General features: G+C 38.2%; 1 protein-coding gene across 9 annotated transcripts in view; it reads left to right on the top strand.

Moving 5' to 3' along the window:
• The window catches only part of SPIDR (scaffold protein involved in DNA repair), a 206,925-nt gene that overhangs the window by 13,969 nt on the left and 174,054 nt on the right, over window positions 1–18,902 (top strand). For all 9 annotated transcript variants that reach the window (XM_062570385.1, XM_062570383.1, XM_062570384.1 and 6 more), the window contains exon 5: window positions 1,320–1,474. In XM_062570385.1, the coding sequence (XP_062426369.1) occupies window positions 1,320–1,474 (155 nt within the window). The remainder of the gene's footprint in view (window positions 1–1,319; window positions 1,475–18,902) is intronic.

Raw genomic sequence — 18,902 nt, 5'->3', positions numbered from 1 at the left:
GGATGGTAGCTGAGAAAGTATTTTTGAAAGTGTTACATCCTTTCATATGAAGTTCACCTTCAGAGACAGTGACAGCTTGATAAAATTGATTGTCTCATATTTCATTAAGGAGTTTATGCTGCAGTCATACTTGCCACACAGCTTCAACAGACCTGTTTGTGTTACTTAGACACCAATGTGCATGTTTAAAAGTTCTTTTTGATACAGCTTCCTTGTAGCTAGATAAAGAAATGCATTTGTGTGTGTGAAAAAGCAAACACCAGAGCTCTGCGTGTGTTTGTCTGGATGAATTCAGAATTTGAGAGTTCCATTAAGAAATGAGTAATTTAGATTATAGTAGGTCTGTGAATTCTAAAAGGTACTATCACAGATGCATGTATCTATAAAAATGCCTAGAGCACTTGAAAGATATTCCCTTCCCCTTACTCTGCTTCCTGTTCCCTGTATATGGTTCTTTCGGTGTTAGAAATGTGACATTTACATTATTTGCAAAAGCACAAAAGCAAAACCAATCAAAGAAGTCCTTGCCCCTTCTTCTCCAAGTAAGATCATTTATATAAAATAAAATGAGATTTTTCATCTCAGTAACTTATGGTCACATGTTCAGGTAGACCTGAAGGTCATCAGGGTGGCTATGGCTTCTTCTGAATTCAGAGATCCTTGCACTGTTATCAGATGGTGCCAGTGGACTTCTGGAGTTGCATTAACGAAGGAATCCTCAGTCTGATGTGGTTAAAGGTTTGAGTCACAGACTTGTGTATTTAGCCATGGTGGTTTAGAAGGTTACCATTTCAATTAGCCTTTTCATTTCTCTGGGGTGTACTACTCTTATAGTAGATGTTAAGACATACCAGCTTTTTAGCTGCTCCAGATAACTGTCTGAAGTACTTAAAACCAGCTAATTTTGGGCAAGTACACTTTGAAAAGCTAATGCAACTGGACCAAAAAAAAAAAAAAAAAACTAACTAAAAGCGATAAAAAAGTTTCTAATAAAAGAAAAAAACTAAACTAAAAAACATGCCTACCTAAGCAGTCACCTTATGGGCAGCACTCTGAAGTGTGTGCTGTGTTGTGTTTTGTTTTTTGTTTTTTTTTTATCTTCACTTACAGAAACTTCGGTTGCCTAATAATAGAAAGTGGCTTTTATGAGAGATAAGATCACATTCATCATCTATAAAAATAGGAAAGATACACTGAACACGTGTAACAAAATAATGTTGCATTTTTCTTCAGCTAATTGTAGTATGAGTGTGTCTGAATTCATACTTATGAATAGTATATGGATTATGATTGTCTTTTAACAAGTGTTTTTATTTTAGATGAACCACAATTCATTGAGTGGGAGAAGGACAGTGATTCTCCCAGTAAGTGTGGATCAGAAAAAGATGATGGTTCGCTGTACATATCAGACTCTGACTCCTGCACAAATCTAAATTCTCTGCCTGCCAAAGAGGATAATGATTACCTTTTTAAGGTGAGAAATTGTTTCTGTGTTTAAAAAAATAAAAAGGTAAGCAATAATTATCAAGTGTATTTATATCTGACTGAATTTTATTTGGAGGAATGTGAAGTTTTTCCTTACTCCTGACTCTCCATAAGGAATTCTATACACAAGATGTTCAATGTGTTTTTGGGCTGCCGAACGTCAAAACCAAACAGTGCCCTCACCTAGAAATTTGTTATGTGGTCACAGAATCAGAGTGGTTGGGACTGGAAGGCAACTCAACAGGTCACGTCCAACCCCCCTGCTCAGGCAGAGTCAGCCTCAGCGGGTTGGCCAGGATTGTGCCCAGATGGGTTTTGAATGTCTCCAGGAATGGAAACTCCACAGCCTCTCTGCGCAACCTGTTACTGTTCAATTACCCTCACAGTAAAAGAATTGTTTTCTTATGTTGAAGCACAATTTCTTGTATTTCAATTTGTGCCCAAAACTGGATGTGAGGACACGGTATTCACTCTGAGGGTGGCAGAGCACTAGAACAGGTTCGGGAGCGCCTGTGGAGCCCCCATTTTGGAGGGTTCAACGCTTGATTAGATAAACAAGCTGCCTTTGAACTTATCTCTCGGGATCCGGAGGGTGCCCCGGGTGACCTCCAGCAGCCCCTGCCAGCCTGCTGCCCTGCGCTGGTGCTTGCCAAAGGAGCCCGGAGCGCCTCCGAGACCCCCAAGTTTGGCTGCCTTCGGCCGCCGAGCCCGGCCGTGGCCGGAGACCGTGGCCAGAGGCCGCCGGCGCCGCGGCGCTGCCGGCAGGGGGCGCCAGAGGCCGGGAGGCGGCGGCGCGGGAGGCGGCCGCGTCCTGCCGCCGGGAGCGCCCCCGCGGGCAGCGGCGGGCAGCGGCGCCCGGGCGGCGCTCGTGCCCCCGCGGCCGTGGTGGCGAGGCGCCGGCGCTCGGTGCTCGTGAGGGGGCTTGTTCAGGGGCCACCATATTGTAATAAAAAGTTTTTAATCCTAACTGGAATAGTTACGCTACTACAAAATCTGTAGGCACATGAGAAATCCGAGAATCCCTGTGCAGTTTTCCCTCCGTCTCCCAGCCCCTGCCAGTGTCATGCTGTGGGAATTTCCATGGGCAGCCAGCCTCACCAGTAAAATTTCTTCAGGGAATTTGGTATATGCAGGAGGGTAGATCTGCAGTGATCATTGTCTGTTGCATTCTTTGCTTTGCTTTACTTGGGATTTGCTGTTTTCCTAGGAAAAGTTGCAGACAAGCTGTTTGAGAGGGTTCCAAGAAAACAGAATACAAAGGAAGTGTTCGCTACAGGAGGTTATTTGCTGTATGAGTATTCTTTAAAAAGGCCTGTTAATTGTGTGGCCTGGTTCACAGTGCGGGGAGGAAAAAAAGCCAAATGTAGATATATCATCATTTTTGTGGTATTTACTAAATCTCTGGAACTTAATGGAGTGTGTGGATAATCAAAAGACCATGAAATTTATTTTACCCCACTTCAAAATATGCCAAATGCCAAGAGGTTCAGGAGGTTTAGGATTGCTGCCAGAATATCTTTATTGCAGTATTTACCCATGGTAAGAGTGTGCTAGGTTTCTAATGGGAAATCTTGAAAGATGAATGACTTGTCAGCTGTGTGTTTTGTTTTTTTCCCCCTCTAATATACTAGTAGATTTAATTTGAAAATTATTTCTGTTTAGTGAAAATTATATATAAAGACTTGATGTACTGGTGTAAAGATAAAGCTTTTGCTTATGTTTAGGGTGTAAAATATATTCCCAGTTAAGTTTGTGTTACGTTTTAAGTCCCTGTGCCATGTTTTACTTATGAACTAGTCATCTCTGAAGTGTAAAGCTACTTGATAGGGAATAATGAGGAAGACAAGTTGAAGCTGGTGTTGTGGTAAGCAACTCTTGGCTAATTTTTAGTTCAATTCAGGTTTTTTGAAAAAGTTATATGTGAGATATGGTATGGTCATGTTTTACATTCCTCTGTGTATACTTTAAGTGGCTGGGTATTGGGGAGTGTTTTTTTTTTTTTTTTTTTTTTTTTTTTTCCCTTGTCAACTAGTTATAGGTCAAAGAACTATTTTTTTTTTTTTGCTTAAAGTGATGCAGGACAAAGATCTGGCACGGCCTGATTCTAGTCTTTTGTTTGTTTGTTTGTTTCTCTTGAGAATTCTTCTGCTCTCGGTTGCTTGTGGAGGAGGCCCAACAGACCTTTTTATTGGAAACTATTGTGCTAAAATAATGTCTAGTGATTAACGTTAATTTTCAGCATACGTCTTTTTCTGAAAGCACACCGTATAATCACCTCAGTTATTCTAACACATTTTTCTGCTTTGGGTATTGCAGAATCACAGAATAGTTGAGGTTGGAAGGGACTTCTGGAGATCATCTGATCCAGTCCTTCCTCCTCAAGCAGGGTCGCCTAAAGTATGTTCCCCAGGACTGTCTCCAGCTAGATTTTGAATGTTCCTAAAGAAGGAGACTCCACACCCTCTCTGGGCAACCTGTTGCGATGCTTTGTCACCCTCACAGGAAGAAAGCTTTTCCTTATGTTCAGATGGAACTTCCTGTGTTTTAGTTTGTGCCTGTTGTTGTGTCACTGGTCAGCACTGCAAAGAGTCTGGCTTCATCTGTACACTCTCCCTAAAGATACTTATACACACTGTTAATATCCCCCTTCAGTCTTCTCTTCTCCAGGCTGTACTGATACATGAGATTATTCCTTCCAGGTGCAGACCCTGCATTTGCCTTTGCTGATTGTTATGAAGTTCCTCTCTGCCCAGTTTTCTAGGCTGTCCCAGTCCCTCTGAATGGTAGCACAACCCTCTGGCCTGTCAACTACTCCTCTCCATTTCGTTATTTTTCTGTGAGCTTGCTGAGGGTGCATTTGGTCCCATGGATGCTGGGAATGGGAAGGACTGCTTGTTGCCTGACTTGTGTAGAGGGCTTATCTCATAGGCCAAAGTTTCTAATAAGAATTATTAATCTCTAAAATACTTAGATTTTGAAAATATTTCAATGCTAGGGATTAAATGAAATTTAGTGTTGTTATACATGCCTCCTGCCATACTACCTTCTACACTGGGAGCTTTCTCATTCCTATGCTCTGAGTGGCTGCTTCTTCCACAGTCAGATCCCTCCTTGAAACACTTCTGGTAACTTAATCCCTTAAAGTAGCCAGCATTTTTATGGAGTATATAATTTCTGTATCTTATGGAGCCTGGTTCTTTTGTTTTGTCCTGTGTGTTAAATGTACTTATCAGTGTCTGATGTGCATCCAGATTTACTTGCTTTATATGCAGAGCAAGTGAGATTTATCCCAGAACGAAATGAGGAGAGTTTTTGACCCTTACATTGTTAATATCTAGGAATTAGACAGTCTTCTGTATTTTTTATGAAGCACTTATAAAGCTTACCTGGTTATAGTGGGCACTCTTGATTACAGACAAACTTACTAGTTCTGCAATCTTAACATCTAATTTTGCTGAAAATTCAGCAAAAAGCTGACTTACCACGTAATTAAGAATTTATTTTCTTTAAATACATATAGAATGGTAATATCTCCAAAGGGTCTTGCTCTATGGTAATAGTCAATTAAAAAAGAGAATGGCTACATTTTATGCGTTTGAGAATTCAATAGAATTTTGAGTTTCCTATTGTGCTGCAGTCTGTGTGCACTATCAGTGGGAAATTTGGTGCAATTTTGTGAGGTGTTGTGCAAAAAAACTCTTGTAATACTGTTCAAGAGTTAATTTTCTTTTTATTTTTCCTGAGTGAAGAAGAGCATACTTGAAAAATTCTTCCTGCTTATGGCTATACATAGGTGCATGTTTTGTATTTGAGGCCTTCTGATCTGTCGAAATTATGCCCATTCAGTTACTTAAGTATATTGATCTATTGCTGTCGATTTTGTTAAAAAATGACTATTTCCTTTTGTGGTGTTGAATGGAGAAGATTCAAAATATTGAATGGTATTCTGTAGAGCTCACCGACATACATACTATTTCTGGGCCTACCTTTATGTCCTTGCTCTGTTGGTCCTTTATAATGGTAATTATCACTGGCTTGGTAATTAGAATTGAGTCTAGCACTACTGTTGTGTAACAATTTAAAATAGGTTATCTCAAGGTAGCAAATCATTATTATGACAAATGGAATTTGTGTCATCCTGTCAGGCTGATGACTTAACATTGATAAAGCATGATGATATGATCGTGTTGTTGAAAGCAATTATTTTTTTTTACCAGTCCATTACCAAGGAAGCATACTAGAATATGTACAAGAACACCCACAAGCATACTATAATTTCTAGAAGTGTACTTCCTGGAATAATTTGGTTTGGAAAGGACCGCAGAATGTCTGTAGTCCAAACTGCTCAAAGCAGGTAGCCGTGAGGTTGAACAAGGTTGCTCAGTCCTCTATCTGGTCAAATCTTGGAAAACCCAGGAGACAACACTACTTATCTGGGTAATTTTCTTCTTCCTTTTCTGTCTGCTTGGTCCATCACCACCACTGCCACTTTTTTTTCCTTTTTTTTTTTTTTTTTTAAGCAAGCAGCTTATTTTTAATGCAGAACTAGTCTCTTCTAGCAGTGTTCTTTATGTGGGCATTTTTAGCAAGACTTACTAGTCAAAATGCTGCAAGTCAATGACTATACCGAAACAAATGCCATTTGAATTCATAACAGTGAGATGAAATCATTTATACCTGACCTACTTGACAAAACTGAACTAATGCACCAGCTACTTTCTGCTACAGACATGTTGCTATATCCTCTGATCCAAAAACAAAATGTAAACACCTTTTTTTTTTCTTCAGTCAAAACCAATAGTTTTCTCAGCATTTTGTTATTCTGACTTGATCAGAATATTGGGATAGAAAATAGTATGTTTCTGAGTGAGCTGTGGTTATTTCTTTTATAACTAGCTTCTCTCATGTCTCCAGCTAAGCAATGACCCCATTAATTTTAAAGCTGGACTGAAGATAATGGTTCAGCTAATACCTAATCTGTTCAGATGATGCTTGCTTGAATAGTTTAAAATTTCATCTGGGGAAGACTTTTCTTTATGACTCCAGGAGACAGGAGTTCAAATTTCAGCATAGCTGAATTGGCTTATTATCCTCCTCAAGAATGGTGCAGTCATATGAGAGACTTGATGCTCAATAAATGTTTGTTTTTTTTTTCTTGCAATATAAAAATATTCAAGATCCATGGTGCCTGTTTGGAAAGAAGTTTCTCTGGTGACAAAGCATGTATGCTTGTATGTGCTTGCATGTATGTTTCTGTGCTCTTGTATGAGATCCAACTGTACCTCAGGGTAGCTGTAATTCTTTGTGCTTATTTTGTGGAATAATCTGGATATTTTATTAGACAAGTATAAAATCAAATCCTGTTACCACAACCTGGGTGTACAAAATCTGATGAATTGCAGAAGTTACCACGGTGACATAGACAGACTTTAGACCTTGATGCTATGTGCTGTCATTCTAAGACCATATTTTTATGTTGATGTAAATGCTGGGCTGTTTGTGTGCACTAATCCAGCTTCTCTGCTTTGTTTAACTTAAGGCTTCAGCTGAGCTGTATATTTTTTTTTCTTACACGGCTCTGGAGAGCAACAACTTTAAGTGCAGTTGACAGCACAGCTATCTCCGCCTACACATATCAAATACCCTACTCATTGCTCTCCCTCCCTCCCTCTTTTCCTCCCCCCCTCCCCGCCCCATCCTCTCTTTTGCACATTTGCCTAGTGTTTTAAACAAGATCCCAGTGGCTTGTTTTGGTTTTACTGTGGCTGCATTCCATGAGAGGGATCTGGGTTTTCTCAGACTGGGAACCTCTTGGCGATGTGACTCTCAAGAACATTGCAGAGAGTCTTTTGAAGTTTTGGGGAGAAGCAAAGAGGTATATGCTTGTCCTGTCAGGGCCTTGACCTCAGCCTTGGGAGGTGAAGCAAAGAAAGAGAGTCTCATATCTCCCTTTCCATGGGCTGATGAGCCCAGAGAAGACCTTAGATCAGAAAAGAGCTGTAGAACTGATGAGGGAGGAGTAGAACATGTGCCTTGGGTAGTGCAGTGCTGTACTCTGAAAGGATGAAGCCAGAAGAGTTAACAGAATCAATAGGAAGTGCAGGGCTTTTGCCATATTATCCTCACCTCTGACAAGATCCTTTGTTGTTTTTCATAATGGATAATGTGCTAAACAGCTTCACACTCTGCCAAGAGCCATGAGGACAGTGAGAAAGCTCCTGGTATTTGATTTGTCTTTGTCTTCCTCAGGACTCTTCAGGCCAAACTGTGGAAGAACTTGATTTCAGTTTGTTTGAGATCCTTTTTGTGGGCAACAGTGGAAGAGAAGTTTTAGTGGAATACATAGGACTAGTCTTGATCATCTGCTGTTATGATCAATGAGCTTTCTGAATACCGTAGTTGTGGAAAGGGTTTAGTAGAGTAGATTGGTTTGAACTTTGTTTCCGTCTGCAAAAAGAGATCTGTATACTTCAAAGAGAAATTAACATCTATATCTAAAATATGTTAGAATTTGTTTATCAAAGTGTTCACAAAGCACTCAGAAGAGCTTTTGTTTTTATATTAGTGTTGTAAGTTTGTTTTAAAAATAATTTTATAGTCTTTACATGGCTGTTTCTCTCACCAGCCAGTTAGTTTGCTCAGAGAAAGAACTCAGTTGCTGATGAGAAAAAGTAAAAAGCTTTCTTACAGTCGACTTATTTTTGCATCCTTTAGTGAGGCAAATGTTTCTTGCCCATTTAAGGTACCTTGTGAAGTTACTGCTTGCATCTGTTCACAAGCTGAAACTTATCGGTCTGGGATTTTGTTGTGGCAATACAAAAAAAAATATGCATAACTATTAAAAGTGTAATGCTGTATGTAGAATGTCTATTAAGTGAAAATAAGGTATTAAATATCCAAAGTCATCCAATTCTTGGTGAACCGAGTAAACCATTAAGTACCCTAGAATTATCCAATTATCCCTGTATTTTAAACATTTAGGCTTCATCTGCTCATGAGGTTTTTGCCATTTTTAACAGGAACAGAATATTTCCTTTTGAGGTAAGGGTTATTGTATTCTTTGTAATTCTCCGTAGAGTCTACTGAATGTTGAATATCTGGAACTAAACTTAAAATACTTTGCAAAATAGGGGAAGACCAAAGTTTAAGAGCTAGATCGATGGTTATTAAAAGTACCTTGTTGTTTCTCTGTGCTTTCTCCATATTTTTAATGATTGAAGCTCTCTCCAAGTTCTGTATCTGTGTAACTTTTGTGCTTATTTTTCTCACATGGAAGAAGGCAAGTCTGTATTCTGTTTAATTATTTATTTCTTGCCACTGCGTCCTTTGCTTGGAAAGAATGTAGTTGGGTGGCATGCTATGAGGATTAGAGCATTTATTTCTGGCTTCAATTGCATTGTGGAAGTGCATTGGCTAGATAAGAAAGGAGTGAACTGGAGCAGAACAGGCCGAATAAAGCTGAGAATATTTACTGTAAAATTAAGAAATTTGGAGGTGGGGACTTCTGTGGGGCATGAGGGATGGCTTTCTTGGAGATGATGAAATGGGTTTGGGGTGGGGTAAAATCCTAATGTCTCTTATACCAGTTTGACAGGGTCTGTATCATCTTTTGTTTCTTTTTACTTTGTGATAAATAGTTTCTATACAAATGTCTGAATCATCTGTAGATGACAATTCAGATTTACAATTCTTTTGTTATCAGGACAATTGCATTCCAGGCTAATAACTTGGACTAAATTAACCCCTTATGAGGAGAAGTTTTATAGAGACAGGCTGGAACTCATGTGTTCACTCCATATTTGTAACATGTTAAAGAGAATTTTGCCTGTTCTTCAAGGACTTACCAGCACACTCTCCACACATGTGCTAGCTGTATAGAACCCTGCTCCCCTACATTGTCTGTCTGTCTGTCTGTCTCTCTCTCTCTCTCTCTCTCTTAATATAACACAGCCTTGACTGTTTGGCAGCTTTGGCTTTCTCTTGCTTTCACTGGAGACATGCTCGTAAACTTGTACTTCTTACAGTATCTGTCCCAGTACCTACAACTTCACCCTGCCAATTTCACCCTTACTTCTTAAACACACAAAAAAGCTGCTGCACCTCACTGTTTACTCACTGCTTGGTCTAACCTGGTGACATGTTTTTTGACTCAGTCCCAATTACTGTCCACCTGTTCAATCTCCTCTTCCCAGCTCAGTCACTATTTCATTCACTTGTCCCCATTCACCCTCACCTGGTCATTGCTTGGACTCAGTTCATCTGTTTTCTCTTGCCTAATAGAACTATTCTCTTCTGCACTGCTAAATCTTCTCCTATGGTAGTAACTCTTCAAAAATGATAGCTGGAGCAGCTCCTCAGATCAGGTGTTTTGCCAATGCTGTTGCTGCAATCTCCAGTATCTTGTGGAAGATGTTTCATCTCTCTTTGCTTGTATTCTTCTCATCAGTGTAGTAAAGCTCCTATTCTCCTTTCATATGAATTCTCATGGGGCTACTGGGAATTTTGATGCTTCTCTGAGAGGAAATGATTTGTTGGTATTTTGCGGATCTTTTCCTGTGCATAGGAAGGGGGCTACTGAATCTGAGTAGGAAAAGCGGACTGGAACTGCCTGCTTGTGAAGGCAACAAGGTAGAGGAGTGCTGCTTCATCCTAGTATAAAGCAATCATGGATCAGAAGAGAAAAGGTTTGAGTTGGGACTGAAATAGACTGAAAAGTTGCTGGAGGCATTGTAACTTTAAAAATTCATTGCGTTTCCATGTCATCGGTACTTGTGCCTAGCAGTTTTGGTCCTCCCATTCCCAAGAAAAGATGTACTGGAACTGGAAAAGCTTCAGAGAAAGCTGATTAGAATGATCAGATATATGGAATGTTTTCTGCATGGAAAAAAAGCTGTGAAGAGGGTATGAAAAACTCATGGATCACAATAGGAAGAAGTAAATAAACAAAATGACTAGTTTCACTTGATTTCCTTTAGCTTTCATACAATAACTAGCAGGTTGATTCAACATAAACAACAGATTATTCATCCCACCATATGTGATTGAACTGTGGAGCTCCTTGCCACAGGATGCTGTAGATAGTGAAAGATCATGTGGTGTCGAACATAATTGGACAAACTCATGGAAGAAAAATCTGCTGAGGAATAAATACAAAGATCTTTCTTCTAGTTGAAGCCATAAACTGGAGTTAGGGTGACTTCTGTGGCAGTATTGCCACGTGCTTGTTCTGTTTTAAACTATTTCTTAGATATCTGTTGCTAATCACTGTTGGAGACAAAATAAGGGGCTAGATCTTTCTGTGATAGATTCCCCTACAACTAATCCGAGGCTTATCTGGTGTGAATTTTTCAATGTGTATGGATTTCATCCTCTTTCCATTGCCACACTCGGTGCTTTCTCCATAGAGCAAATGAGAAGTCAGATACCAAAAGATGATGTAGCAAATGGATCTCCAGTTGGTACCCTTTGTAGCTTTAGTTCTCTATCACCTGCTGCTCTGTGTGGCTTATGAAGTTTCTTTTTATGTGATCTAATTTATGCTTTCCTCGTAATTTTCACAAAGCTTTCTGAACAGCCTAGGCATTCAGAGGGGCTCTTTGAGACAGTGATGACTACAGTCAGACCTGCCCAGAGAAGCTTTTTGCTTTCTTGGAATGAGTTGCTGATAGGCTTCTCTGACTAAGTTTCTTTAACTTGCTTGATTGGTGAGGGGTACAGGGGGAAAGGAAAAAAATTGTGTGTGCTCTTATTTGAAGGAACATGAGTTACCTATTTTTAAATTGAAATGAAATCCTTCATTTTTGTGACTTCCTGGAAAAGCACCTTATTTATATTTATATTTATATATAAAATATGTATATACACACACACATGTATATATATATTAATATATTTTTATATAACATTTTATATATATAATATATAAAATTATGTCTAAACATCATGAAATTTAAAAAAAAAACAATGTTGCTGACTTTCACTGTGAATCTGGTATGCTCTAGTAATCAATCCATCTAGAATCTGAGGAACTTAAGGATATTTTGGAATGAGAGAATAATTAGAAGTATCAAAAGAATAACTAGTATAAATCTACAATACTGAATTTGCTTTCTGAGATGAGCAGGATAGTTGCAACTTCCTTTTGGTGCATGTGTGTAAATGCATGAGTGCATAATGGTATGGGATACATTTGGAAATCAGACCATAACACCAAAGGAATAAATAAATATGGTATTCATAAATCATGATGACAGAGGATTATCATATTGAAGGTTCATCTAGCTAGGGTCCTGAATGATAATGGTTAGTACTGGGAGAAAAATATAAGTATAGGTTGAATGCTGTGCAGTGGGACAAGGATCTCTATTGCAGCTTAGATGCTTTCTGAGCAAGAAGCTGCACTGAAATATAAATCAGATTTATATCTGATTGACATTTGAGAAATTTTTATTTCAGTAAGTTGTCCTGTCTTTCTGAACCAATTTATGTTTATAGCCTCCAGATGTTGGTGGGGGTTGGAGTGGGTCAGTGGATATTCCCCAATCTAATAATGCGTTGTGTATTTAAGACAGAATCAGAAAAGCGACATTTCATTTGTGGTAATTGTGGAGAAAGCATCTTATTTCATACTACTGTGATCTTTGCAGGCAGCATGTTCAGAGAAAAGGATTAACTATAGTATAGATTGATCCTGACGTAACTGCTTGTAAAATCAGATTATATAGCTGTGTGCACAGAAACTTCACTGACAGTGAACTTTGGCTACTGTATTCCTGCTTGACAGGACTCAGTGGGATCATTTTTACAATATAAAATACTTGTGGTGTATTGGGAAGATAGAATTTTCATGTGAAGGTTACTTACTGGCTTAAAAAGGAGGGCTTAATGCCCAAAGGAGCTCTTTGCTGTGCTGCAGAACTGTATTTTTTCACGAGCCTTAACCTGTAGTTATTGGAAGAGGAGGTAGGAGAAGAAAGAGAAGTATCTCTCTCATGTAGTTTGTGGGGGAAAGTTGCGTTAAGAAAACAGCAAGATTGTTGTTTTAGACTTTTTAAAGGATTAGAATATTAACACAGACTTATGAAAAGGAAATAAAATGGAGCACAATTGCCACTCTCATTTGCCTAAACAGCAATGAGCTGGACAGCAAATTATAAAACTGTCAGCTTAAACAACAGCAAAATTGATTCTTTCACGAGAAACAAACCCCAAAAAACTCAAGAGAGTGATCGTTGCCATCTGCTTTTTAACCTTTAGATGCACTTGAGTGTCATTTTCCAAGTTTGTTTTTCCTACGCGAACAGGAGTGCTAGATTCATGTCTTACGTTAAATTAAAGAGTCTGCGATTGCTTTTCTCTTCATAGACCATTTCCTAGTTAAAAACCTAGTACTAATCATAAGAGTTGTGGAGGGAAGTAGTAGTGAAGTGGATATCAGAACAAGGCAGAGAATTCTTTTCTTATGTAACCTTATAGTTTCAGTAGGTATCTCCCATATCTGTTGATGGCTTCTTAAATCTAATGAGCTCTAAGAAGAAACTAGATCAGAGAAAAAGTCTATTTTGATTTCTTCAGTGTAAGGAAATAAATTAGCAAAGATGAGTGCATCACTTTTGTTAATAATAATGAAGATGCTGAGTTGACTTATCGTTTTCTTTTATGACTCTAAGTGAAAGATACTGCATGTAACTCTTTAGCTTCCATCCTGGATGCTGAGTATTTATAAGTATGTAAGATAAATTCATTATAGCAAAGGTCACTGTATTGGAAGGTAAATCAAATAATTGGTGAAATGAAAGAAAGGAAAATCAGAACATGATTTTACTTAGTATTGGAAGGCACTATAAAAGTACTCTTCATAATATTTTTTTGTTAAATTTATGACTTACCAACAAACTTGAGCAATCTCAAGTTGGCATTTTTGCATATTTAAGTCATGGTTTAATACAGCAATTGCTTGTGGATTGTGACTTCAAAAATTTGGTTGTAAAGAAACAAAAAATTCATAAATAGTCTGTATGTGAATCACTTTTTTTCAGTGCTGCTCAGCTATTACTTAGTTGACATCAATTAATTTGTAAGTATTTTGGAAAGTGATGATGGGAGTTTTCTATCTGTCTTGCATGCTCCAGACATTCTGAACAGTGAGTAATAATGTAGATTGTAACCATTCAGCTTTGACACAGTCATAATCCTTGTTGTTGTCATAGAGCAGAAGAGTAAGACTACTGGTGATATACTATGTGGTAGTTTATTACCACATTTTGGACGGGGAGAGATGATTGAAGAGAGCACTGAATGCTAATTTTAGTTCCTTTGTTACCGTGCATATTTTAAATTCATTTGCTGTTCTTCCGTTTAACTTTTGAGATTTGCAGCCAGCAGATCATAGTTCTCAATCTGCTTGTTAGTAGCACTGTGCTCCAGTTTTAAAAGGAGATGATACTGTAGGTTATGTGTTTTCCTGAATGACAGGTGGGAATGATGATTTCACTGAAGAAATCTTCTGAAGGAGAGCCCCAAGTGTGAGTGATATTGTGGAGTTTGCCTGTAAGAAAAGCACCTTTCAGTATGTGTCCCCCACCCCCCAGCACAAGGACTTTTCTTGTTATTCCACTTCATTTCCAGGCTCCTTAGCTCACAAAGCCTTTGCACAGTGTTTGCCTTATTTTTTTTTCCCTTTTTTTTTTTTTTTTTTTTTTTTTTTTTTTTTTTTTGCATTTCTGTACAGTTCTTAGCATAGCAGTTCGTAGGCTTTTTCAGGCTTCTTTAGGTGTTGCCTCAGTAATACATGACAAGGATTAGATTGGAAACCTGTGGCTAGTGATCTGATTGCAGTCCCTTCTGGTTGCTTTCTTTACTGACTTTAAAGGATGTTAAAAAGTTGTATGATATTATCAGACTTGTGCAGAATTTGGTTAAAAAGTAATCGAATAGTATTTGGGGGGAGGGAATTCACTGAACTAATAAGTCAAATAATATTATCTTTGGCTCAGTAAGTTCTGGACTTGCAAATCACTTCACTGTGGAAGAGCATACTAGGGCAGAAGTATATGCATGCCTTGTACTTGTGTGTGTGGTGTGGGGGGTTTTTTTGTTGTTTTGTTTTGGTTTTTTAGTACATCTCATATATGCCTCTGTGCCAGATAGGATACTGAATTAAACATTTCTTTGGCCTCATGTGGTATTACTATTTTTACTTTTTTCACCTTGATCTCCACAAATTTTTGATTGCTGCTTTGTCAGGCATTTAAATCCTTAGCTTTCAGACTTTGGTTAGCATAATGTCTTATGTGGCGTATTTTGAATGTTTATAGGATAAAAACAAAAGGAAGTTTTGGTTTGCCGCTTACATTTAAAATTTGCAGAATGAATACTTCCCTTTCACATGAGGTAATATCTGATTGGTTACTTCTGTTCAGCGAAACTGAAACTTTAGTCTCTGACAGGCTTTAGTTCCAATTTTTAGAAATTCAGTTTCTAAAAGTAATAATGCTTTAATTTTTGCAAGATGAGATTGATCTCATTGCATATGAAGAAATATAAACAAACATTACTGGAAAAATAATGGAATTGTTTTGTTCAGTCTTATCAGCTGGACTACATAGTGTTGTAGAGAGAATAAATTAAGTCTGTATTATGGAAAAATCAATACTTGCTAAAATGCTTAAAACAAAAAGCATACACAGATAAAATACTAGCCTAAACAAACTAATGAAGTGGAAGCATAAAACTTAGATGAAAATGATAGATACAAACACAAAGGAACATGCAAAGTCTGAGGAAAAAATTAAGACTGAAGAAACCTGTTTGAAATATGTCCCCACATATAGCTGGCAATGAATATCACCTCCTTCACTGCAAGCAATAGTAATTTAATAAATCTGAGAGTCTTGCATTTTGTATGCACTGTCAGGTCCAATTTGTCTGCCTCTATCTGCATTTATTGTACAGATCAGGTAAATCCTGTTTTGTTGCCCTGTAGGTGAAAGGAAAAATGTCTAGCTATTTTGTATGCTCTTCACCTTGCAAAGTCATTTCCAGACCAAAGCATTATGAATACTGTGACAGATCATGTATTATGTAAAATAGTAATACAATTAAAAGACTTTGACTTTTTATTTCCCAGTAGCTCAAATGCAATGCTAAACTAATTCTGAGACTATCCTGTTTTTACTACCTGTGGACATGATTATATTTCATATGTGATATTGCACTTCTTGTTCCTCTGAAGTCATGTTTTTCTGTTGCTTCTGCACTTAGAACTCATCATGGTGGATCTGTCCTAGATTCTTCTCTCTGACCCTATAAATGGATATTTTAGCTATGTTTAAAAATGGGGGAGGAGAAAGTAGACAAACATATTAGATAGTCAGGTTCTTCAGCATTGCTGATGTCCAGTAAGTACTTAGTTTTATTGCCAAATGACCCAACTCTCAAATGAGTAAATTGACATGTTAACGGAACTAAACGTATTACTGTTGCTTATGAGTATCTGAATCTTGTTTATACTTGCTTTTAAGGAAGATGATCCATCTAGTATAATCTTACTTCTTTTAAATAGATAAATACAACGTTACATATAAAAGAAAAAAAATCAGTCTCTCGTTTTATTCCATCCTCTCCCCCCAAGATGCACACATCTGGCAGGTATGTAACTCTAGGTGTAGTCTTGAGCTGTTGTGGTTACTTTTATATGACTATAGTTGAAGATGGTTAAAGAAGTATTTACAGTTTACGATTCAGCTGTGCTTTGAAGATGGGACTTTGCCATTAAGGAATTTGGAGAATAGGTGGGTTTTTCTTTTGTATGTTAAAGAAGAAACAAACAGTGTGCTGTAATTTTAAAGTTTAAATTCAAACAGCATGTACTGAAATCAAGGAATGTGTTATCCTAGTTTTGGTCCTTGTTCAGCTTGTATGCAGTCACTTGAGATTTTCTAAACCACAAATGAAAATATTTCAGGATTTAACAGACTGAAATACTTAATGCTCCAGAGAGATTAGATGGTTTAGGAAGAGGGTGATGGAACACAGGGCTTGCTGGCTTTTTGTACTCAGCTACAAAATAAGAGGATTCGTTGCTTTCTTTTTAATGGTAAGAGATCCCAACTAATTCTTTAAACGTCCCATTTGTAGTTTTGAAGAGAATAAGAAGAAACTACCTTATTGACTACTTGCTTCAACAATACAGTGAAAAATTGATCTCATCCTGTTTGAACCAACTGTTGTGCATTTGCTTGAGGGTTAAACCACTCTGCATGTTATTAAGACAAGTAGCCAGCGTGACTGTGGTAAGTGTGTCACATCCTCCCTTCAACTTTGCCCTCCTTGGAGATTACGGCAGTCTCCCTCCGAGTGGTTTGCCCACTAGCCAACTGGGAGTGGCTCGAGAAAACTTCACTAACCTGTGGATCTGGTTTTCGAGCAAACTTTCAGACTTAACAGTGACTTGAGACGCCTTGCCAAGCCCAGTTAGGAGAGAGGCTTGGGTATTGGGGCAGGCATTCAAAGTTAGGTGGAGAACTAACCTGTAATTTTGTGATGAATTTAACTGTGTGTATTCAAAGCATGTTGTGTGGGAATTACTGTTTTCTTCTCTCCTTGGCAATCCAATACGTTTCTTTGTAAGCATGAGACTACTGAAGAGTTCCCCTTTTCTTTCTAAACACCTTCTCCCTTCCTCCCCCCCCCCCCCCCCATTTCCACTGCTGAGTGGTGTTTCTGGCTGTGCTTGAAGGAGAATGAGCAGCTAACGGCTTTGACATTAAATGCATACAGAGTGAATGCTACCGCGTCTTTGTTAAATAAATCCTAAAATCTTTCTTCTCCTTCCATGAGGACTTTTAAAGATAATCTACCCAGTCAAGGCCTATTTTCAGAAACTTACATAGCTCAATATGAAATTCCTGTCATTATTAGCAATCTACATACTTTTTTACTTGAATTCCTTTCCTTCATGAAACTTACTCAACTCTGAATTCACAGTCTCTCTGCTACATTTTAGGTGCCCTCTTCTTTCTGCAGTCTGACCATCATAGAAACAGAAGATTAGAAGTGACTCTACTGTTTTCTCTTGCACTGTCAAATACTCACTTGGTCCTATGAAGTGATCATTAATTGTTTATAGCAATCTTTTTAATTATTTATTCTTTAAGTAGTCCTGTTGTCTACTTTGTCCTAATCAACATTTGTTTTTTAACCGCCTGTGTAAATGTATCTTTAGGATATTCCACACAGAAGTGAAAGAAAATGGCAGGAGAATTGTATTTTTCATTATCTCCCTAAGGTTTTCTTTTCCTTTAGAATACAGTTACTCAGAAAATGGCAATTTGAGCAATCAAAAAAACTATATCCACAAAACCTCAAGGATGTGATTTCTTTCCTATTATTTCCTCATCCTTAGGGCATCAAAGCAGACTTACTTTCCCAAATTAACATTACAGTATTGGAGGTAATAGTATTTTAATTTGTAAGACATGAGCAGGGTTCTGATTGGAAGAACTTCTGAAAGGATTTTCTGTGATACTAAACAGGGAGCTCAGTACTTCTCATACAAGTTTTATTGTCTCTTTGTTTAGCAAGTAGTTTATAATCATAATAGCTTGCAGTTTGTAGTACTTAGGATGGAAAAAAAAAATCAGTGCAACTGTGGTATTTAACACAGGTTCCTGATGTTGGAAGGACTGGCCAGAGGCGTGTACCATCTCCCAGATGCATGCGTTGCATGTGTTGTTAGTGGAACTATAACTACATAAAAATGTCATCCCCCTTCAGCAGGTGGCTGAGGGGTGGTAGAGCACTAGATCAGCTGTTAACTGATGTTATTTTTCAGATTTGTGCTGAAATGGTTAAAATTCATTGGGCTGTCCATGTGGGGAGCATGTTTTCCATACTGCCTCTGATGTATCTGTCTAACTGCTTGGCTGACTATGTGTGTGCAAAAGGCTAGGAGAATGAAACTAGGTCCATCTTCCTGCCTTTGGTGCTTGTGACCTGGCTGGAGGGTGTTGCTGGAGGTGTTGCTGGAGGCTTGCACTGCCAGGATACTGATGGGATCACAGAAGACAGGAGTGAACCCTAAATAAGTGACTCAATGGAGTGGGTTCTCTGAGCATGTATCTGCTAGAGGGTTTTGATTCTGTGCTTACAGAAGTCAAATATCTCGATCATTTGCTGGAAAGGAGGATAGGATAGGATATGAGAAACAGAAGAAGGGGTAACAGAAGAAGTGGAAAAAGGACTTGAGAACAGGCTTTGGAGAGAAGGGGGAAATCCCAGGGCGAGGAAATAGAAAAGGGAGCTACTAGCCATATGCTATTATAGGGGAAGTATATCAAGTTCATGGTTCATAAACTTTATTTTGCCTGTCTTCCTCCTACTTGTTTGCTTTTCATCTGATGGCAGAGAGTTAACAT

Source organism: Rhea pennata, chromosome 2 (assembly GCF_028389875.1).
Source record: "Rhea pennata isolate bPtePen1 chromosome 2, bPtePen1.pri, whole genome shotgun sequence".
In the NCBI taxonomy this organism is placed as follows: Eukaryota; Metazoa; Chordata; class Aves; order Rheiformes; family Rheidae; genus Rhea; species Rhea pennata.
Note: the sequence above shows the minus strand (reverse complement) of the source record. Positions and strands in the feature narration are given on the sequence as shown.